The 23,740-nt window shown below is 40.3% G+C and overlaps 1 protein-coding gene across 4 annotated transcripts in view; it reads right to left on the bottom strand.

Annotated features, from left to right (window-relative positions):
• Positions 1-23,740, bottom strand: part of PITPNM3 (PITPNM family member 3) — a 136,152-nt gene that overhangs the window by 55,835 nt on the left and 56,577 nt on the right. For 3 of the 4 annotated variants that reach the window (XM_069790769.1, XM_069790767.1, XM_069790766.1), the window contains exon 4: positions 9,868-9,915. The exons of the other annotated variant lie outside the window; for it this stretch is intronic. In XM_069790769.1, coding sequence (XP_069646870.1) covers positions 9,868-9,915 — 48 coding nt within the window. The remainder of the gene's footprint in view (positions 1-9,867; positions 9,916-23,740) is intronic. 4 annotated transcript variants of the gene reach the window in all.

Consider the following 23,740-nt stretch of genomic DNA (forward strand, 5'->3'; position numbering starts at 1 on the left):
AAGAAAAACATCAAACTTCTGATTTGCTGCTGTCTCTTAAGAGGTATTCTACTGGCCATTGGGCTTCATTTCTAAACACAAGGACAAGAAAGTGACTGCTGGTAGTCAGCATGGATTTACAAAGGGAAAATCCTGCCTAACCAACCCGATAGCCTTCTATGATGGTGGATGAAGGGAGAGCACTGGATGTTGTTTCTCTCAACTTTACTAGTGCTTTCAACACTGTCTTTCATAAGATCCTCATAGAGAAACTGAGAAAGTGCGGACTACATAAGTGGACAGTGGGATGGACTGAAAATTTGGTGGCCAGGTTTAAAGAGTTGTGATCAGCAGCGCAAAGTCTAGCTAGAAGCCAGTGACCAGTGGTGTACCCCAATGGTATTACTGGGTCCAGTCCCATTTAGCATCTTTATTAATGACCTAGATGATAGGAGAGAGTATACTCTCAGCAAGCCTGCAGACAATACAAAACTGGGCGGAGTAGCTGAACCACCAGATGGTTGTGCTGCCATTCAGAAAGATCTCAACAGGCTGGAGAAATGGGTCAAAACGAATCTCATGAAGTTCAACCAACTGAAATGCAAAGTCCTGCATCTGGGGAGGACTAACCCCACTTAACAGTACAGGCTGGGGAGCAGCCATCTGGGAAGCAGCTTTGCAGAAAAGGACCTGAGGATCCTGGTAGACAACAAGTTGACCTGGACCCAGCAATGTGCCCTTGCAGCAGAATGCCAGCCACATCCTGGACTGCATTAAGAAGAGTGTCTGTAGGTCAAGGGAGGTGATCATTCCCTTCTACTCAGCACTGGTGAGATGACATCTGCCCTGCTGTGTCCAGTTCTGGGCCCCTTGGTATAAGAAAGACATGGACTCACTGGAGCAAGACCAGCAAAGGGACACAAACATGATTAAGGGACAGGAGCACCTGACATGAGAAGAGGCTGAGAGAGACAGTACTGTTTGACCTTGAGAACAGAAGGCTTGGGGTATGTGGGGGAATCTTATCAATGTGTATACCTGACATGAGGAAGTAAAGAAGATGCAGCCAGAGTCCTCTTCATGATAGTCAGTGAAAGGACAAGAGGCAATGGGCACAAAGTGAAACACAAGAAATTCCATTTAAATATAGGAAAGAAGTTTTTTACTGTGAGAGTGGTCAAACACTGGAATGGGTAAGCCCAGGCGAGTTACAGAATCTCCATCCTTGGAGATATTCAAAAGCTGACTGGACGTAGCCCTAAGCATCTGCTGCTCTAAATGACCCTACTTTGAGCAGAGGGGTTGGGCTATAAAATCTCCAGAGGTCCCTTTCAACCTCAGTCATTCTCTGAATTAGGAGACATTGGAACAAAATATTTAGGTTTTTCATGGCCTTCAAAACATGGCAGTTCTTTAAAAATCAGTACCTGATGGCCACTATAACCCACAAACCAGATATTTGGGAGGATGGTCTCTTTGAATTTCTAGCAGTATTATGAAAACTCCAGTTTTACAGCACTCAGCTGGCTTTTTTTAAAAGGCGCTAAAAAGAGAGTAGCAAAACTAAAACCTGATGGTTTTCCGTTCCGAATTTAAAATGTCTATGATGTGATTGCTTCTGCTACAATCTCAAGTTTCCTAGCAGTGACTTTTTACTTAAGACAGGAAACACGTAATGCATACAAGTAAACCTGAGAGGAAGACTTTAACACCTAAAACATTGTCGAGTTTATTTGTTTAGTCTGCTAGCAATCTATGAACCAACCAATATTAGGCTAGGAACAACAAATCAGTTTCCTTTGAAATACTAACACTAGTGCTACCTAGACCAGTAGAGATGCATTCTGCTTTATCTGTTAAATGTGCTCCTATTCATGAGTTTTCCTACTCATTTCACAATGCTTGCTTCTTTACCTTATATGCCATTGTTCTCCAGAATATTAATTTCATTTTAAGATACAGAATATTAAAAGCTACAAATCAGTCACCATTTATTAAAATGTGCCAAAATAGCAAAATTGCCATGATTTGCTGCTAAGTCCAGCATCTCAACCTCTTCCTAAGTAAAACCACTCTCACATAGTGAGAAGCAACAGAGACCAGCAAAAGTTCTTTATGAGAACTATGGCATGGTCAAACTATGCCAGTCTTTCTTTTAGAAGAAAGCAATTACAAACTAAAAGTGCCAAGCTCTCTTTAGATAACACCTTTTATTCCTATAACTCAGTAGCCTTAAACAGAGAAGCTAAATATTGAAACATCTCACTGAACGGGGATTACTTCAGCTGAAGTCGTGGCGGTCAGTTATTTGGGGAGGGCAAATGTGCTTTTCCCTTCTACAGACAGCGATGAAATTCCAGACAAGATGTGAATACTCCTATCTCTGTAACACCTACTCCTCCCTCTCATGGGGGGAGGAGGAGGCTTTGAAACCCTTCTGAATGTCAAGACCAGAAATTTGTAATTTAAAACTTCAGCTGACTGCAGTGTTACAGCCTTAAAATTCTACTCATCTCACAAGGGTTAGCTGTCCTGAGAAAAACTGGGAGACCTTCCTCCCTCCATGACAGATACAAGTTTTAAGAGTTAATGAGAGGATTGTACTAAATAATAATACCAAAGTAGTTCACTGACAGCTTTCTGGATTTAAAACATTTTCCTCTGTTTCTTCCAGCATGTCAGAAGAAAAGAAATGCATCACATAATGCTATTGATGACTCAGTTTACTTCCTTTTTTTGGCATTCTGAGTTCACACCCTCTTTGTGGTTCCGCTCCATTTCACATATGTTTATAGGCAGTCTGCCAGACCCCAGGGTCTGGCCAGGTTATTCTAAAAGTACCGAATTTAGTCCAAAACACATTTCGAACACTCTCTACTCTTCTGCATTAGGACTGAGAGCTAATTCTATAGCAGATTCTACGACTATCATTCCTCATAGCCACTAGAAATTTATTTAACCTCTGTGGCTACATTCCTCCATATTTAAAAGCAAGGTAATTATTCTTGCCTTTCTGGCAGGCAAGGATTTAAAGGATAGTCATTTAATACTTCTATAAAACAAAACAATACAAGAACAAAAACCAAAACACCAGAAAACAAACCCAACAGCAACAACGAACACGCATAAACCCTGAACTTCCATCAAATGCAATTCTATTCTGGAAGTCTCTGCAATTTAAAGCTGCTTCTAATTAAAAGCGTTGTTTCCAAAAGCCTGTCCAGAAGAGTCACTTTTTTCTCAAGGTCATCACATGAAGAAGTGTCCGTTTTTTAACACCTAAGCTCACAACAGAATTAGTACTACAGAAACATTAGTTTTGTGTCACAAAAAAGGATTATTCAGGGCCATGAGGCACCATCTTATAGTGAACCACAATATTTATCTTCAAGAGAATACCGAAAAAGGAAACCCAGGACTCCTGATCACATGCTCATAAACCTCTTCAGTTATCTATACAGCGCAATGCATGAGACAAAATACTTCCTTGGATTATTTGTGTGCTGTTCCTTTGAAAATCTTGTTCTAAAGATACGCTTTTAGAAAGCAGAGAGGGTGGTTTGCTTTTTCCCTAATGCATCATGCCAGGTTGCAGGATAGCTCCTTACTCACACACACAAAAACATCACAGACAACTGGACACTAGGATTCTGGGTATTGTTTTAATCACAATTTCTATTCTGTTGTTAAAGTAGCCCTCTATCATAAAATTTGGCTTCTTTCAAAACTGCTTTCCCACTTTGGCTGAGAAAGAAAAAAAAGCATGATATCAACTTGTAATATTAGAGATTGCAGAAATGATGACACACAGATCAGTTTAGGGAAGCATACAAGGTATTCTTTGCTTTCAGACATACTAATGTGCACAGTTAACTGTCTTCAGAACACTGCTATGCTGCCAAAAGTTCAGGCTGTAGTAACGTTAGAATGTATGCCGTCTTGTTTTGAAAATCTGCACCTAGATGTAAAGTTTTAACATAAAAAGAATGAGGAGATCTAAACAAATTAAAAAAAGAAGAAAAGGCAAAGGGGACTCAGGTGGCTTTTTGCTGACTTGCAGCACAAGTCGGAATTTCAGTGGATAGATCTTCAGCATTGTGCTGCCCAAGGAAACAAACTTGCCTGAATTCAAAGCAGTCCCACAGTAGGGGAGGCAGGGGGCTGTTTATTAGGCATGTGGCATTTCAAGAAATTTGCTGATCATACACTTTGGAAGATAATCAGATTTTGGGTCTACATAGGTTCAGCTTCATTATTTAGGTTAAATATCAAAGACTTAACTGGGGGACCCTTCTCTGTCATGATGACAATATAAAGGGTAAGACTATTCAGCAGCTAAAGCTCTGTAGGAGACAGAAACGGACAGCATGACCTACTAGAGAAAATGACAGAAATTTAATTAGGCACTGACATGAAACTGATTACAGAGAAATTACATGTTTTACTATTTACTGGAAGGGCTTTAATGAGGTAAAATAACAACATGGTTTTGCTGGACCGAACCTCTTTGATGGCATTATCAACATTTTACAGATTTTTCCAGCTGTCTTGATTCATACCATCATTATACCAATTCATGTTAATTGTATCATTATGTAAATTACAGTAACAAAAAAGGTACTCAAATCCCACACAGAGTCAGAAACCAGTGGGTTGTAATAGCTTGCACTGTAACAGCTAGTGATGCAGTTAGGAAAGGTCATGGTGGGATAAGATTAAAAACTTTCTGTACATTTGTTTTGTCTTGTTTTTTAATTAACCTGCAAACACACCAGCTACAGTCCACTAGGCATCTCAAATCTGGCACAATGAGAGACATAGGAATAGGAGAACATCCTGAAATCTCATTCCTCAAGGAAGTCAGCTCCTCCACAGGCACTCAAACTAACTGATCAGTAGTGGGTAGGTGGCAGTAGTACCTAGTTCCAACTGCTGTCCTAATGTCCAAGTTTACAAAAGCAACCAGGTCTCCAAACACACTGAGAGCTTTCAAAAACCCAGCTTTTGTTTTAATGCTTTCCTGGGAGCAAAACACTTGAAAACCTCAATCTAGACACAGTTGCCGAGCCACCCTACACAGCTCTGGCTCATATTAACTGAGCAGAGTGAATTTTTCATGCTATTGAGTGAACTTGGCTTAATATCACTGCATTGGTTTCCTGCAGGCTACAAGTCAGAATGCAAATTCCTAGTACCTTTTTTCCCAGATATTTCCTCAGCCCAGGCAGCATGGCAGGATATAAAAGTCACAATCAGTTGTTCTGCTCCTAAGGTGCCATGACCTCCCTCTAAAAGGGTAAATAATCTTGCCTCTGCAGACAGAAGCATCTTTTCCAGAGCTAGTCCAAGACTGTGGAATTAACTCACCTATCACAACACTTCACACCTCTCACTCCCCCTGCAAAACGCTTTGCCTGTCAGAGAACAGAGTTGAATGTACAGTAGCATGGCAATAAAAAAAAAAAAAAAAAAGAAAAAACAAAACAAAAAGAACAAGAAAAAAATTCTGCTAAATCACAAAACTATCTTGCACATAAAACTCCACTGAAAAGAGAAAGAAAAAAGTGCATGGCGCATGATGGATTTAAGCTACAACACTACCACACTCATAAAGGCAGTCAGATACAAAGGAAGACCCACTTTGGGACAGACTAGTTAAACAGACTAAGAATGAACTACCAGCTAGGATGTAAGGTTTGGATCAAATTTTTGTTTCAATGTATGCTTCTATGGTATCTAAGTGTGGTGGGTTGACCTTGGCTGGATGCCAGGCACCCATCCAGCTGCACTATCACTCGCCCTCCTCAACTGGACAGAGGAGAGAAAATATAACAAAACGCTCATAAGTCGAGATAAGGACAGTGAGAGATTACTCAGCAATTACCATCACGGGCAAAACAGACTCGACTTGGGGAAATTAGTTTCATTTATTACCAATCAAATCAGAGCAGGCTAATGAGAAATAAACCCAAATTTTAGAACACCTTCCCCCCACCCCTCCCTCCTTCCCAGGCACAGCTTCAATGCTAAATTCTCCACCTCCTCCCGCAGCGGCACAGGGGGACGGGGAATGGGAGTTGGGGTCAGTTCATCACACCTTGGCTCTGCCACTCCTTCCTCCTCAGGGGCAGGACTCCTCACACTCTTCCCCTGCTCCAGCATGGGGTCCCTCCCACAGGAGACACGTTCACTGCAAACTTCTGCAACATGGGTCCTTCCCACAGGCTACATAGTAGAAATCACGCAAAAATTCCTGGATTATTGGTAACAGTGCATTGCACACTGTCAAAGCACATAGTATAATACATATGTCACAACAGACCTGTATAGGCTTCCTACCTTACATGGATGCCCAGGTACTCTCACGCTTCACTAGCCGTCTGGGTGAATCATATGACATCAAAGAGATCTTGAGTCTGGTTTCTGTCCTGATCAGCAAGACTCATATCAGGAGCTCTTGGCCTTCACTACAATCATTATACCACCCTCCTTTCATTGTCCCATATTGTTAAGTACAGTACTCAGAAAATGAGATCTGACCAGTCTACGTGGAGCCATGTATTCTAACATTTCATTTGCCAGAGAAGAAAAACAGGAAATGCATGCAGAACCCTCTGTCTACTTGAAAATCTATCTCAACTAGAATAAGGGTTCTTGTAGGGGGAAAGTGGTGTTACTCAGATCTCGTCTTCCCTAAGCCTGAGCTGTCCTTCTCTAGATTATGCACTGGAATCTTAAAACACAGAAAATCAATACACAAAACCAACAAGCAGGAATACAAATGAAATAGAAATACAGATAAAGGTTTTGCATATCAGAATGCTTTTACACGTTACAGAAGCTAACCCTTAGTACCCAGTAATTCTCCCACACTACAAGAACGCTGCTGACAAATGCTAAGAAAGTAATTACTGTCTAGCTATTCAAAACCTCACTAGTCTACTGATTAACAAATGTATGGTCAAAAATTACTTTTTAGAAGCACAACTCTGCCTATTCTTTATTCAGAAATATGCAGATATTTATTAGCTCTCAAATCTTTATTGCTTCTCCAATAGCAGAAAGTTTCAAAACCACACACTGAATGCAGGGGGGACTAATTCTGCTATCCTAATTCAGCATTCTGGAACAGCAGCAGCTGAAATAGGGAAAGAGGAAGGAGTACTTTCATTAAAATAACAACAATAATTTTTAAAATGTTCAATTGCCCATTTCCTCCCCAGGGAAATTTCTTGACATTTTAATATAAGGTCTGCTCAAGAGTTGTAATCCAGGCTCTGACAAATACCTTTCATAACTTTCTACAGGTTTGTAGTCTGGTATTAGCAACAGAAGTATGACCTGAGAGAACAAAATTAATGCTATTATATTCCAACTGCAACAAGTCAAATTAAAAGAATACATGGCTCTCATTCTCTTTGGGGGGAAAGAAAGCAAGAGAGGGAGGCTGAAGCCTTGGAGAAAGAGTAAACCCTCTCAACCCAATCTGAAAACTGAAACCAGAAAATCCCATGTCTGGATGAAAATCTGAGACAAAATAGCATCCTGGAGACACATCCTGTAATCTGGGGCTAACTTGGCCAAGCTGGAATACCTGATAACCTTAATTAAAACAGGTGGTCAAATGTAAGTACTGTGAATAATTTGATTTAGCTGAGATCATAGTAGGTGCTCAACTATCACGTGGAAACGGTGACCTCATTATTAAACAACTATGTCAACAGTATGAATTTAAAAAGTTCTATCTTTTGGGAGATTATCAATTGATACCATTTAAAACATAAGGCTGCATTATGAAAAAACAGCAGGAACTACTAAGCTTTTTTCTCAGGATGGCCACTGGACCATGTACCAGCTCACTGAGAACTACCCTAAGCAGTTAAATGGCTCTTAGCAATATGCAGTACTAAAACAAATTAAAGTGAAAGAGGTGAGTAAAAAACAGAAACTGACACTTAACCGATTGCTGACCGGATGCTGAACTATAAGGAAAACAGCTCACAGTCCTAAATTAAGGGCAACCACATTACAGAAATTATACTGCTTTTCAGTCTAGCAGTCAGTATTCAGAACAGTGGCTACCATCCGAGCCAACTGATTTAATGACTAGGGAAGAGATGTACCAAGTATTTCTGCAGACAGAAACACAGACTGCTACCACAGATATCAATGAGCCAGCACCTCCAGCAGGGATTGTTTTGGACTCAAATTCCCACCGGAATTGGTGTATGTTGCACATGTTCATCAGTGACATACAGAGACGCCAAGCAAGCTGAGGGTCTATAGCCTTGCCTGAAATAACTCATTGTCCAAACAGTGTCTTCATGTGGAGTACATCAGATCTCAAGATCAGCCATCAGCATGAGAGGAGAGCCAGATGAAAGGAAAAGCTCAGACAGTGATTCAACACCCCAAATCAGCCATGAAAAGCATCAGTTCAATCCGTGACAAAAAAAAAAAGTAAAATAAGTACCCTGAATCTGGGAGAAAAGAATTCACATGATCATTCCCACACTTCTGAGAACATGAGGTACAGCTCAAACCTGCACTAAGAATCAATCCAGGTCCTCTTTTTTTTTTTCCTAGATCATTTCAAACATCCTTAGTATTTTGCCATGTTAATTAGGGAGGAATTTAGAGTAAAAACAAGAGAACTTGCTTTAGGTACAAAGCATAAGGTGGTGATAGTCCCCAAAGAAAACTGCTATTTCCATTATCCCACTTCCATGAGAAATTATGCCATTTCTTGCCATCTGCTGTGCTATTACTAGCTGTTTATAATGACAAATCCGTCATGAGAAGTATGTTCACATGAAGGCTGTAACATATGCTTTCTATTAACAAATGATAAAGAATATTGTAATACACTGCAGATGCAGTTTCGCAAACTGCACTGTTTGAGGAAAATAACGGCACACATGACTGAGCCCAATCCTGTTCTGGAAGACACAACATCAGATAGTGCCTGTGTTAACTTCCGCACTGTTTCTTCATTGAATGAGTCTTAAACACGCGTGCTACCAGATCTTGTACATGACTACTATGGAGCACTGGAGTAGAAGCAACACACAGGGTTTAGCTAAGGATCTAGGCTGCAAGTGTTCCTCAGCTCCAGTTCTCCAACCAGGCTAGATGAGCTGGCCAAAGCATGATTTCCAAAGGGGAAGGGGTTGGCACAGAGTGACAACACGTGCTTATGAACACAGTTGCAGGAATAGCGAAGAGGCGTTTCACTGTGAACTCAATGAGGGCAACCGACAATTGCTCCCAGAGAGAACTGTGATGAAAGAAAACACCCTCATTACACCACTCATTTCTATAAACCAATTTGCTCTCTTTAGCAAGCAATGCAAAAGCACAGCAAGATCAACAGCACAGTGACACATGTATACACTCTTCAAAGTGGGGCACCAGCAGCAAAGGAACCCTAGCAATGCCAAGCATGACACTACTTTTAATTCCTACAGCACTCAGAAACTTCAACAGCATACCTCTCTTTAAGCAGAGATGGGAAAAGGAAGTCCAGAGCACAAAGCACTGAAGGCTTCTACACTTTAAATTAAGCCATGCTGTACTGTCCTGTATGAGCTATCATGTATACCAGCAGGTTCACCCTCCAATATTCCACCTTTGCCAGCCTAGACAATGCTATAAGGCACTATCTAATGCATTAAATAATGTTACACGCACTTTCTTGGTACATTTTCCTAATCCACGTTAAAAATAAATACATTTAAAACAAAACTCAAAAGAATCCTCATCCCTCCACATCTATCTCCCTTCTCAACATAACACCAGACATGTGTTGGTTAAAATTTCTATTCTATTATTATCTCTAGTTGTTGAACTGTCTCAGTACAAAGAAAAATGGTAAGAACTTCAACTCACGTTGCTTTTCCTGTAGATAGCCAGATGAGCAAAATGCAGACTCTTCACCTGCAAAAGGAAAAAGCCACAATACGAAACAGGATTTCTTTATATAGATGCCAAGCTCTTTACTTTTTCTACTGTATTACAGTAAATATTTTGCAATTGACCACTATCTTGATTTCTAAAATTCCCATTGGCTTCAGTGGGAACAGCTCAGCATACAACACACTTGAAAACTGCTCTAATTTATTCATCAAAATGGTTAGTCTAGAAGCCAGATTTTACTCTTCATTTCAAGAAAGGCATCATAAGCAATGAAACTGTAGCTAGGAATCTATTTGATTACCTGTAGCATTACCCACTGAATCTCTAAATAACTAACAATTAGCATAACTTATCTAGCAACACAAAATAGATTCTTATTCCAAATATTTAATTAGCAGTGTTTTCAAGAATGTCTCTGTCCTTCTATTCCCTCCCACAGTCCACCTGTCCAAGGGAAGTTGCCAGTCCAAAGGGATTTTCTCAGATCTAAATACAAAAACTAAAATACAGAGACACAAGGATACAGGAATAGAAGCGCCTTTCATTAGTTTGTGCGTATAGATAAAGGCCTCCTACAGCACTCAAACCATTTCTACCACTGAGGGCAAACACCTTTGCCATCATTCCACCACTACAGAAATGCAAGCCCAATGGTATCAGCCCACAGCTACCATCAGAGCTAGGATGGGAACACAGATCTCTCCATCCCTTCTTTAGATTCTTTTTTTCATAGGCCTAGGCAAAATTTACCCTTTTACCTGAAGCCTACCTACCATTTGAGTACATTCAAACAAGCGATAGAGGCGGCACTCTTCTGCTGAGACACAGTCTGAATAAACAACAGAGGCAACATTATGTTCTATGTATTTGGAAACAAAGACCAGACTGGTAAAATGACAAGGACCAGAGAAGCTGTTGGCACTCCATGATACGCGAATAAAACAGCACACATGTTGCAATCGCCTGCCCACTGATTTTCTTGTGTTCAGTGAAAGCTTCTGCCCAGTGCCTTAAGACTATAGAACTTGTATGCACTGTTCCTCATCTCATGAATTAAAAATGCTGTTACACTAAACCCCAGTAGAGTTTATATATAATAAATAATAATAATTTTTAACTCCTCTGGTGGATGCAGCATAAGAGGTCTGCCACAATTCCCTTTTTCTTCAGATGCTCCAGCTATCACAATTGATAACTTGGCTTTTAAAGGGAATAAAAAGAAGAGAAAACGTGACAGGCTCTACAACATACAGCATAGAAATCTGCTTTTCTCCATTCTTTGTGCTGAAACTGCAAGCAAAGAGAACACCTCACTACCTGACTTTTGAGGAATGAAAATTATTTGAATTAGCCATTTCCCAAACTTCACATACAATCTTTTTTATTTTCAGTTCCTCACCAGGGCAATTCACTGACTGTTGTTCTGCCAAAGAGCTTGGGTCACAACTGTTACCTGCTTTCAGCTTATTAGGGAAGAAGTATTATCTGCAGTACCTCACAGGGAGAGTAATTGTTGAGGCAAAGCAGCTATCAGTCATTGCCTTGGGAAGAACCAGTTAAGCTATCAGGAATGTGAGAGCTAAAAGCAAAAACCAGGCCTCCGTGTCAAGAGCACAGACCAGCCTTCTGAAGTGCTTGTATACACAATTCTATGAATTACACACATGACTGGAAAACAACAAGTTGCACGAAGAAAACTCTTTCCCATGACAGCTTTAAATGGCTGTACAGATAGAAATTCTCCATCTCAAAAGAACAGCTCTTGATGGAAAGTGAAGCCATTTTCACTACAGAATTGAAGCTCATTTTTATTTGGTAGGTTTCAAAAACAGACAATTACTTTTTTTAAAGCTTTACTAACAAATTTCAACTTTGAATACAAGTTTTTAACATCTAGATTTAGGTCTTTTCGTATGCGTTACTGTCAAACAATAACATGAAGGCAAACCAAAAACACCAGAAAGAAAATACCTGGGTTTAGATACTAAGCAGTATATAAAAGTCAACAAATTCAAGATCTGCTCCATGTTTTCATGCATGTTTTCCAGTTCTTTTTCTGTAAAAAGCTCTCATCACATTCATGCCACTGCCTTGTGCAGGATATGGTGAATGACAATCACTGTGGAGGCACAGCACATACTGGTAAAAAGCAAGTGCAGCAAGGAAATGCGATAGAGGGGACACTGATATTTCTCAAAGTTTTTTAAATTGCAGTGGTTTTGGCAGGGATAGAGTTAAATTTCTTCACAGTATCTTGTATAGTGCTATGTTTTGGATTTGTGATGAAAACAGTGTTGATAATGTCTTTCAGCCACATGTTCCTAGACTTAGGTTCTCTTCTCATTTCTTCCTCCTTCTCATTAGTGAAATGTTCTCCAGCTTCAGGATACATGCCACAGCACAGACTACAATGCAAGTCTAAAGGCCCCCTTAAATCACATCGTTTCTCTTCACACAGTCATCCCTCAAGAGGTTCAAGGAATATGAACCTAGCTAGACTGAAATACAGTCCTGGCATATTTTAAGTTACCCTTCTGAAGACATTTACTCTGATATGATGGGAAAAACATGGGGGGAAAAAAACTTGATGTGAAAATGTCAAGCCTGATTAACCACTTGAGGGCATTCTACTTCATCTGTGTAACTATGGTCCTTGAAAACCAGACTACTAAAGCACCGAGATGTTAGTCCTACCTTTAGAGACAAATTCTTGGAGACAGCTTAGTTTATGAGAAGTCTCACCAAATTCAAAGAACCTGATCAAAAGAAATCATGCTAGTGAAATTCAGGCAGTAGGAACTCTATGCTCTAAAGGAGCGTTAACTGTTTGTCAGAGGGGTCCAGATATTTTCATCATACAGTAACTTCCACAGACTCTGCAAAAAAATGCCACTTCTCTGGCCTGGAACTAAAAGATGATCTGCAATTACTCTAGTTGCATGCTACCAGCTATTGCAATCCTACAAAAAAAATTGGCAAGCAGTTTTCCGGACAGTGTTGAAACCAGAATAGAATCCACCTTATTTTCCCACAAAGGACTGGTAATTCAATAGAAATAAACATTACCTATTCACCAGAGAAAGTAGCTGCAGGTAAAAACAAGATTCACTAAGTTACCTTTAGTGTCATGCTCTGGTACATAGTCATTACACACACACATCTTTGCAGATCTGTGCCCCTGAGATGTCAGAGGGCATTTTATACAACTCCTGTCTCTTGTTTTGCTCTCCCCTGGGATTACATTGCTAATGAGATCAGCATCAGATGACAGCACAGCAGAACAGAGTTGTGTGCCTCAGCACCAGTGAGATATTAGGGCGATCCTTCTTTGCCTTCTTCCCCACATATCCAGTCTTGCAGCATTAGCTACTGCAGTGCCAGTAGGCTTTATGGTATACGTGACTTTCTCTTTCTCTGAATTCATTTAACAACATAACCATACCACTGGAACAAACAATGTTGATGCTCCACTTTAGAACATGGCTTTTGCCCCAGCAACAATACTGTGAAATTTAACTTCTGAATAGAAAAATCTGTTTTGTCAATATTTTTTTTTAGATGCTCACTGGTATGAGCACAATTATGTCAAACTTGGGAAAGCAGGGGGAGAGGAAAGGAGGTAATATACCTACAGATGGTATGACCCTCTGGATGGGAATGGCAGCCAGGGAAACTCTAGGCCCAATGAAACTGATGCATGAACACATGCTGTTTTCAGCGTGTGGACTGGATCTCAATACAGGTCAAAAAAGGAAAAGGGAATCTGCAGAGGGACTGCAAGGAAAGCAGTAGTCTCTGCAGCAGGACTCAGCTCTCAGCTAAAAAATATTTTAGTGGCTAGTTTAAGCTTCCTCCATTTTGCATGCATTTGCTGAGCTGTATTTGAGAACATACAGCATCACAAAATTAAATGGTGGCAGTTACAGAACACTGGTAACCTGCCTTAGCGTAAACTGCTACCATGGATGATTTGCAGAAAACCAATTCACTGCTTCTCTCTAAAACCTGCTGCTACAATTAAATCTGTTCTTTATACAAGCCATCTGATGTGTTTTGGAAAGCTGCTGACTACTCTAGTTTCCATCCTTCCCTTCCACTGTTCACTAAGCCAAATTTTCTGTTTGCCATTCTTCACATTATTAGGCAGTAGCAGCTGCTACTGCAATAAATTTAATAGCAGCATAAACACTACAGTCAGCTATGTACAAACACCCTTTAATTAATTATATAACTCTAGGAGGACATGACAAGGAGGGGGAGATCACATGCTACTGAGGGGAAGGAAGAGAGCAATTTGTTTACACAGAACATTCACAGTGGACAAAATTAGGCAAGGCAGCCTTCAGATGAGAGAGAGAGAGAAACACTAGTACAAGGTAAAAATCACTATACTGAAAGCAGAGTCATGAGGTATGAGTAGTAGAGAGTAGTCAGAGATTCTTCTGTTATATTGAGTGTTTTGATTGTCACATAGTGTTGGAGAACCTTTGAGATGCATGGCAAATGTAGCAAAGGAGACTGAATCAGTGAGCCAATGAAAAATGAGACCAGATGAAGAGCTTGCTAAAAACATCTTTGTGCGCACCCAGTCTTGCACAGAAACACTAGTTTTCTGTAGGAGTTTAATGGATCCAACTGAACATAGTTCATAATTTCAGATACCATGGGTCAGTATCCACATCACAACTGACAAGTATCTTAACAAAAAGTCTAAATCATTCAATGCAAAAAATTAACCATTCCCATTTAAGTGGAAAATGCTAATTCACAGCCAAGTTGGCATATCTGCAACATTTTCTCTTTATTCTCTTGACCTAATCATCAAGTCTAACTTTTTTTTTTAAATATTAGAAATACAAAATTCAACAAAGCAATTAAGACCCACATATAATTATGCTGAAAAAAAATTAGTTGATTCCACCTCTACAGGAAAAAAACAAGTGAGAAGGAAATATATATATTTCACATTATTATACAAGGAAATTATACAAGGAAAGCAAACAAGAGAGAAAAAAATTATACACTCCAATCTTGCCTGAAAAAGCTGACCTTAAAAATCAAATTAACAGCTGCCTTCCTTCTATACTTTGCAGTTAACTCAGGGCTGATTGCTAGCACCTTGGTGGTTTTCCTTGCCAAAGATGTATTTAACCATTGCACAGGGAGCTGCAGGGTCTGCTTTACTCCTGACCAAGCACTATATGTACAGATTTAAACACTGTATGAGCTTTATTATTGACTTAATGAGATGAATTTTATTTTACGAGAAACAAGAGATGGTTTCCAGACTACAAAGTTTTTCTCCTTCTGCAAAAACATCTATCTGGAGAGGTATGTAGCTAAACTCTCCTAACACTTAGGACTTGTACCTACTTCGCAACAACTCGGTTGAAAGTTTGATAAAGACAAAGCTCCTGAAGTTGATGAATTACTTCTCTCTCATGTTAATATTTCTCCATAATACATGACTGGTTAGACTCTTAATTTGATGGAAAGATAAAGCAATACTGTTCCACAGCCAAATTAAGAACTGCCTATCTCCTAATAAGTAATAAAATAGTAATTACTTTCTCATTCACCTCCCTATCTCTACCTTCCACTGTGGGGTGAGATTAGGGTAAATTTTTGTAGCAGCTGTCAGTGTCACCCTTCTGCCTGGTGTTGTCTTGCCCTGTGCTGCATCACGTTAGTCTAACCAGAGATTCAAGAGGTCTGGAACAAGGACAAAGGCATTTTCATAAGTTCTTAATGCTCCTGAATGCCCAATACAATTTATGGGAGCTCAGTGCACTTTGAAAAGCTAGCCCTTGTGAACAGTCTACTCAAAACCAAACCAAACCAAACCTTCTCAAAACAGAACAGGAATCACTGTCGTCAAGTCTTTACAGCAGCCTTGTGCACCCAAGGCAACAGAAAAGATGAATTCCAAGTAGTGCTACAAAAGCTATCATGAATCCTAGGGCTTTAGAATTGCAATGGCAGCACCAAACACAAGGGCGCCCAATGTACTATTGTAGAAGTAGCCAGTGACTGACCATCCCTTCCAGACAGATTCTGCTCTCCATTTTACTGCTGCAAGTCCAGTTTCTTCAGCAGAATAACTCTTTACAGTAGTCTTTGCAAAGGATCAAAAGGTACTTGCATCAAAAGGCGCTGCAATTGAGAGATGACTGCTGCACGTTTTATGGAAGTATAAAAATGCTGTAGTAATGCTTGTTTCAAATTAGTGTGAAATACAATAGTATAACTGGACAACGCTCTTAGTCATAGAATCATAGAATGGTTTGGGTTGGAAGGGACCTTAAAGATCACCTAGTTCCAACCCTCCTGCCATGTAGTCATGTGGTTTAGTTTTAGGTAGTCCTGTGAGGAGCAGGGAGTTGGACTTGATGATCCTTATGGGTCCCTTCCAACTTGAGATATTCTATGATTCTACGAATTAGCTTACTCCACAGATGTATATTAAACTTAATCTTAACCAAAAACATTGTTCTAGTCTTCCAGTTCTGTTCAGTGTCTTGTGGACATTATGGCAGGAGAACAGAGATAGCAGTTGAGGGAATTAACAGGAAATTGCCCCTGCCATGTCTTAGAAATGTGCTGCTTCACATGTAAAACAGGCTTTTTTTTCCCCCCTTATGCTAGATGGAAAAAGATGAGATCTGAAATATATGGTATCAGAGAGTAAAAAAAAATCATCACTCAGTGATGTATCTACTGCACTCAAGATCTCATGAAATATTTTTTTAAAGGGGAGTTACAAAGAATAGCTAGAGTGGTAGGGAGTCATAAGTGCACACCCTGAATTCAACAGAATTTTACAGTCTACCATTCATAAGCCACAGTGTTTGGAGAACAATTCTTTGTAAGTTTTAAACTAAGAAGCACAGAAGCTGCCATTTTAAAAATCAGTAGGAATTGCACAGCTCAATCCTAGGTGGTATGGAAAGGGCAGGAATCGCAGGTTTCTATACACAGACCTAACACAACTTGCCCAACAGAAGCACCTCCTAGCTCCAAACTACTACCTTGTAATGGGCTGGATGTAAAGAATAAAAGTTTAATCTAAATCAACAATTCAAATGAGTCTCAGAAAGAGAGCAATATTACTGTCAGCACTATTTTCCAGATAGACAATCAATACATTAAAATATTAAAAGATCTGAATAACCTGGTCTTGCACAATGGGACCAAGAAAGGCCTTTCACTCACCTGATATGAAAATTTCCAGTTGTGAAAGCTGATCATGTCCATCTATTTTGCTGGTTACCAGTAAAGCAATCCATCAGTCTGTATGTGTGGCATATGAAGCACAGGAAAAGTGAATTTCACAGGTATTGTACAGTCAGTTATGTTTTAAACAACTACAAAGTAAATTGCATTTTGTCAATTGCCTAGCTGAGAATTCATCCTCATTTGAAGCATTTTAATTCAATTAGCTGGATTTGCAGAGTAAAATAGTAGCATATTACTGACAAAATTGACTAATGGCTCCTAAAATTTAATTACGGTGTACTAAATCAATAGTCATCCTTTGTGGCAAGCTGTATTACACAAATTATTTTGTTATTTGTTTGCTTGTTTACTTTATGTTCTACAAAAATACCACTAATGCCAGCCTCTTTTTCTTTTTTTTTTTTTTTTTTTTTTTTTAATTTTATAAGATCTTCATATTGCAGAAAGAAGGTTGCAAGCCCAGGCTATGCAGCAGATTTTACAATGTCTTCTTGCCTTCAGGCATCAGAAGCATATTGACAATTCCAATCCTATCAATTTAAGGATGCTGTGATTGGGGAACTAAAGATGACTGCCTTAAGCCTGTTGTACAAATTAAGTTTCAAAACAAAGAAAGAGGCAAGTTTCATTGGGGTTTTGCCTGTTTCACTTTTTTTGTGTGTGTGTGTGTGTGTGCATTTGTGGGTTTTTTAATGTTTACATTTTGGAAAATGCAAATGTATTAAAACCAAAACTATCCACAGAAATGTCACTTTATTTTTTTCCAATGAAGACTTCAAAAGAGACAAACTCACTGCAAAACAGCCAACAGACAAGCATGTATGGAACCCTTCTAAAAGAAGCCCAAGTTCAAGCCCCTGCTGCAAATCTGGTAGAACTGAAATTTAAACTGTTTTACAGAAAAGTAAAGTAATTGTATTGGATTTATGTAGCAAGGTCTTGGTAGCAGGGGGCTATATGGGTGGCTTCTGTGAGAAGACAAAAGGAGCTGTCCCCATGTCCAAGAGAGCCAGCTCCAGCCAGCCCCAAGACAGACCCACTGCTGCCCAAAGCTGAGCCCATCAGCGACGCTGGTAATGCCTCTGTGATAACATATTTAAGAAAGGGTAAAAAGCACTGTGCAACAGCTGTGAAAGAGAGGACTGAGAACATGTAAGAGAAACAACTACGCAGACACCAAAGTCAGTGAAGAAGGATGATGAGGAGAAGGTGCTCTACACTCCAGAGCAGAGATTCCCCTGCGGCCCATAGAAGAGACCATGGTGACTCAGGTCATCCCCCTGCAGCCCATGGAGGACCACAGTGGAGCAGATATCCACCTGCTGCCCGTGGAGGACCCCATGTTGGAACAGGTGGATGTGCCTTGAAGGAAGCTGCAACCCATGGAGAGCCCATACCGGAGCAGCCTCTGGCCCCCTGGAGAGAGTAGCATACACTGGAGCAGGTTTTCTGGCAGGACTTGTGGCCATGGGGGACCCACGCTGAAGCAGTCCCTTCCTGAATGACTGCACGTCGTGGAAAAGACCCATGCTGGAGCAGGCTCCTGGCAGGACCTGTGGCCCCGTGGAGAAAGGAGCCCACACTGGAGCAGGTTTGCTGGTAGGACTTGTGACCCCGCAGGGGACCCACACTGGAGCAGTGTGCTCCTGAAGGACAGCAGCCCGTGGAAGGGACCGTGCTGGAGCAGTTCACGAAGAACTGCAGCCCGTGGGAAGGACTCACGCTGGAGCAGTTTGTGAAGAACTGTCTCTCCTGTGGGAGGGACCCCATGCTGAAGCAGGGGAAGAGTGTGAGGAGTCCTGCCCCTGAGGAGGAAGGAGTGGCAGAGCCAAGGTGTGATGAACTGACCCCAACTCCCATTCCCCGTCCCCCTGTGCCGCTGCGGGAGGAGGTGGAGAATTTAGCATTGAAGCTGTGCCTGGGAAGGAGGGAGGGGTGGGGGGAAGGTGTTCTAAAATTTGGGTTTATTTCTCATTAGCCTGCTCTGATTTGATTGGTAATAAATGAAACTTCCCCAAGTCAAGTCTGTTTTGCCCATGATGGTAATTGCTGAGTAATCTCTCACTGTCCTTATCTCGACTTATGAGCGTTTTGTTATATTTTCTCTCCTCTGTCCAGTTGAGGAGGGGGAGTGATAGAGTAGCTTTGGTGGGCACCTGGCATCCAGCCAGGGTCAACCCACCACATGTTTTATTTCTCACTAGCCTACTCTGTTATAATTAATTGGCAATAAATTAAATTAATTTCCCCAAGTTGAGTCTGTTTTGCCTGTGATGGTAATTGGTAAGTAACCTCCATGCCCTTATCTCAACCCATGAGCTTTTTGTTGTATCTTCTCCCCCTGTTCTGCTGAGAAGCGGGAGTGATAAAGTGGCTTAGTGGGACCAAAAAAAATTGCCTTTAAGATATAAATGTACTTTCCATAGCAAAGTGTGGAATGATGAATCAAAAGAGAACAGTGAAATTTGTAAATATTCTATATGAATTTATAATAGTTATTTCAGAATCCAGAATCTGAAACCAAATCCGCATCAACCAGCTGAGGGAAGTGGAGACTATTACCACCCATCTCTTTGGAACAGTTTTCGCCTCTCACAATGGACCAACTGACCCCATAGAGCTTCCTTTCATATCGTATAATACTCCAATCTTGGAAGCTCTTGTTTGAGTGCTCTGGATAGTAGCCTAGTTGATTTCTCTGTTCAGTGGGCCAGACAACCACTTCAGACACTCATCAACAAAACACTGTGTGACTACAATCTTCTAATTCTCCATGGTCTTTTTATGATGTGGCAGTCATCCTAGATACCAAGATCTTCTGAATTCTGTACATGCAAAAAAAGTGACTGAGATGAAAAAGGTCCTCCACAAATCATTCAAAAGATATAACCTCCTTGAAAGGAGATTGCTATCCTCTTAGGTGTACCCTTGCACTAGAATCATCAATAATATGACCATCTTATCATAAGGAGATGCACAGTTCACAATGAATTCACATTTCCAAATTCCAGTCTCCAGGACCAGCTCCAATTGTTCCTTCTGTGCTACCAGGACACCTTGGTCTTAAATAGCACTGCATATCCCAATGAATCAACACAAGTTATAAGTTTACGCAAACATATCCTCATAGTTGGGGCCCACATTTTCAAACATGATCTATAGTAGGTAACTCCACAAAGTATATGCCTCAATATGTTTGAGTATGAGCTGCATGGAAGACCACAGAGTATAAGAAGCAATGAAAGAAAAGAATGAAGAAGTCTTAACTACTGAACTCCTGCCTAGGACACAAATCTACTCTGTACCAAGTGTAGGCACAATAATGTCATTTAAGTTGGACCAACCTTAAAGCAGAGGAGCTTCAGGCACCTGAGCAAGAATGAAACAAATCAAACAGAAGGCAATAGGCAATTAAAACCACTGCACTTAAACAGGAGCTGCTTAAAAACACACACGCAAAATTGGTTGTCACAAGAGGTAGGCATTACTCATTCTAATTTTCATCAACTTTTCAGTTAGACTATTCTAAAAGACAACAGGACACTCAGTACATTCTTGCTAGCATAAAATGTAGTATTTTGTGAGGTATGCCAAGCATTGACTCTACAGTTAGAAAACAAGGGTCTAATTTTTAATAGAGTAGCCACTATTCAGTAATGATCCATCTTCCTTTTACAATTAATTAATTACAGATAATGTCTGTCAGGATCACAAGTGTTTCATTAATAAGGAGCCAGATTTTATGATTTGCCTTATGTGCAATAATATACACCACAGTCACTTTACTGGGACTCTGTGCAGTAACCAAGCACAGAATTTTGCTCTTTAACAGAGTAGGTAGGGATTGTTGGAACAGCAATCTGCGGAATGATACTGTTGTCAACCAGGGCCTTAAATACACCAGTTCTCAAACACAAAGTAAGCAACTTCCCCCCGCTTCAACAATAGCCACACCTATCAAAGCAGATTTACCTCCATAAACAAGATGATAGGTTAGACTCCGTAGACCCTGAAGTCCATCAGCTCCTTGCTAGAACATCCAGCTAAGAGCTAGTCAAAAAGCATTAATTATTTGGGGCTGGATAGGGAGTGTGGGGCCACGGCGGGGAGAGAAGTGTAAGAGTTGGCAATGAGAATGCTTCTTCACTTGTTTCTTAGAGGTCACAGAATGACCTCAGATGGTTATAACTGTTGGCACTCATGCAGCTAAAATTTTAACTGATGTTCTAGATGCTCAGTTCTCTGTGAGTTCTCTGTTCTCACTTGTCCAGGCCCCAGACTTTTAAAAAACATTAAAGTAATTTTCATCAGAGCCTGCAGCAAACATGCGTAAGCAAGCAGACACTTCCGATACATCTCCAATAAATTCTTTATGAACCAGAAGAGCAATAAAACTTGACTGCTCTCCAAATGAGCTCTTAATCATCATCTGTTACTTAAAACATTGGAGGTAAACATACGTCCTGTCATACAACATGGTCTTTGGAGAGACAAAGCCAGACAGATTTATTTTTGCTTTTTGTACTGAGGTCAAGGTTCCCTTATTTGTCTCAAGTAATTTCATAGCTTTACAGCAATATAACTTTGAGAAGGTTCATAACAGGAAAAGTCACCTATTACCATTTTAATGAGGGTACAAACTTTATCCCCAAGTGTATTTGCCCTTGGATCCTAAATACATTTTCTGGTGAAAGCCAGAAATTGTGTGCTCCTGAGAACCAGGAGTTGCGCACCAATAGACAGTCAAAAGAATCAGAAATTGCACACAGCAATTTTCAGATGTTACCTAATTCTATCACATCTTACAAAGATGTATATTTCCTTTCCTTAGAAGAAATAATGACCAAACAAGGACATGCCAATTACCTACTACCCCACAACTACACCACAATTCATGTAACTGCAAATATCCTGCTACTGTGATTTTAATACATAATCTAAAATAGACCATTTCAACCTTCCTACTCACACATCCATCTATCTTTCTGAAGATCATCATCACATCTCTCTAAATTTCTACAGGCAGCCTTTGTAGGAAAAAGCTATTCACAGACAGGAAAGATGCACAAGCACTTTCACTTCACTGCCAGACAAACTTTCTTTCAGGAACTCTCTCATCATTGCTAAAGACAAGAGCTCTCTTCCTACCCACGTCAAGGTCAGTAAACAAACCTGTTACACATACAATGCATTCCTATCATATTACTGAGTAATTAAAAACAGTATGACAGAGCAAATAGACAAAGGACATCCATAAAGATTGTGTTAAGATCTCAAGCTTGGCATTTGCTAAATTCTGAAATCTTGGCTTTGCAAACTTAGTTATGGGATATTCAGCAACTGTAATGAAATACAGCCTGGCCTGAACTTCTGGTGTGTTGGGCTCCTGTCACTTCAGTGAAGGGCTGAAAGCCAGATCTGCTATGTCAGCCAGCCAACTGAATAGATACACTGTTTTCACATCCAAACTGCTACACAGCAGCCAAGGGACAACACAGTCCCAAAACTCACTTGCATCATAAAAGCTACAAATGAGCTTGGAAATCCACTGCTCTTATGGTTTCTAAGGTTGTTTTTGTTTTATAAAAAGCACAGAGCTAAACAACACACGATGAAAAATTAAGCCTCTGGGCAAGAGGAAAAGAGTCCAATGTCTCTCAAAAGGCAAGTCAGTCTCCTTTTGTTCAAATGGGAACCAGTTGTGCTAAAAAATGCCACTGACAGAAAACAGTCCTTAATGAACTTAAGTGTTTGGATACCTTCAGCAGAGTCTCCAGACAATTTTTTTTCAGCAAAGCAATTTTTATATTTTATATGTTCATGCTATTCTTGCTTGCTTTTCTTGCAGAAGAGATACAATCAGCAGCTAGAGGTAGCAGAGAGCTCAGCAAATCAAAAATCGCTACCAATTAACCGCAACATGTAGTGATAATGACTGCACTAAGTGACTGCGGTACCCTCAACATTAAAGCCATTCAGAGGCTTGAACAAAACACCTTTGTTTCTCCAAATAAAATTTGAAGAAAACAAACGGTAAATAGGAAATACTAAAAAGACCACTCCATTTCAACACACCTGCCTTTCCCATCCTGCCATGATCAGTCAGTCCCTAGTTGGAATATTTCACTACACCAAGAGCAAGCAGCAAGAGTGCAGCCTACAGTGAAAGGAACATTACCGTGGTCATGAAAAGGATGCATACCTTTGCTGATCAGCTCAACTGCTTGTGCAATCATTATGCAAGCACCTTAGCCATTGTACAATTTTTCCACAATCGTACCAAGATCAACTATAGGTGGAATTCTGGTTTTTTTCCTTGCTGCATGACACACGTGGTACATGGAGCTGATATACAGAAGACCTTTCTCCCTTCCAGACACCTTCTATGTCATCTCTCAGTGAAAGAAGGTAGTACAAGAAAAGCAAAGTCTAGCAACCTTTGCCTGGAAGAAACCTCCCTGGCATTTCTGCTAAGGTGGCCAGGAATCAGAGTTGTCCAGCAATGGTCGTTGGCTTACTGAGGACAGGCAGAAAACCAGAGAGACACAGACAAAAGCAGAAATGCAACACAAGGAAAACCATAAAGCTTGCATGCTTTATTAGCTCTGGT

Source organism: Haliaeetus albicilla, chromosome 9 (assembly GCF_947461875.1).
Source record: "Haliaeetus albicilla chromosome 9, bHalAlb1.1, whole genome shotgun sequence".
In the NCBI taxonomy this organism is placed as follows: domain Eukaryota; kingdom Metazoa; phylum Chordata; class Aves; order Accipitriformes; family Accipitridae; genus Haliaeetus; species Haliaeetus albicilla.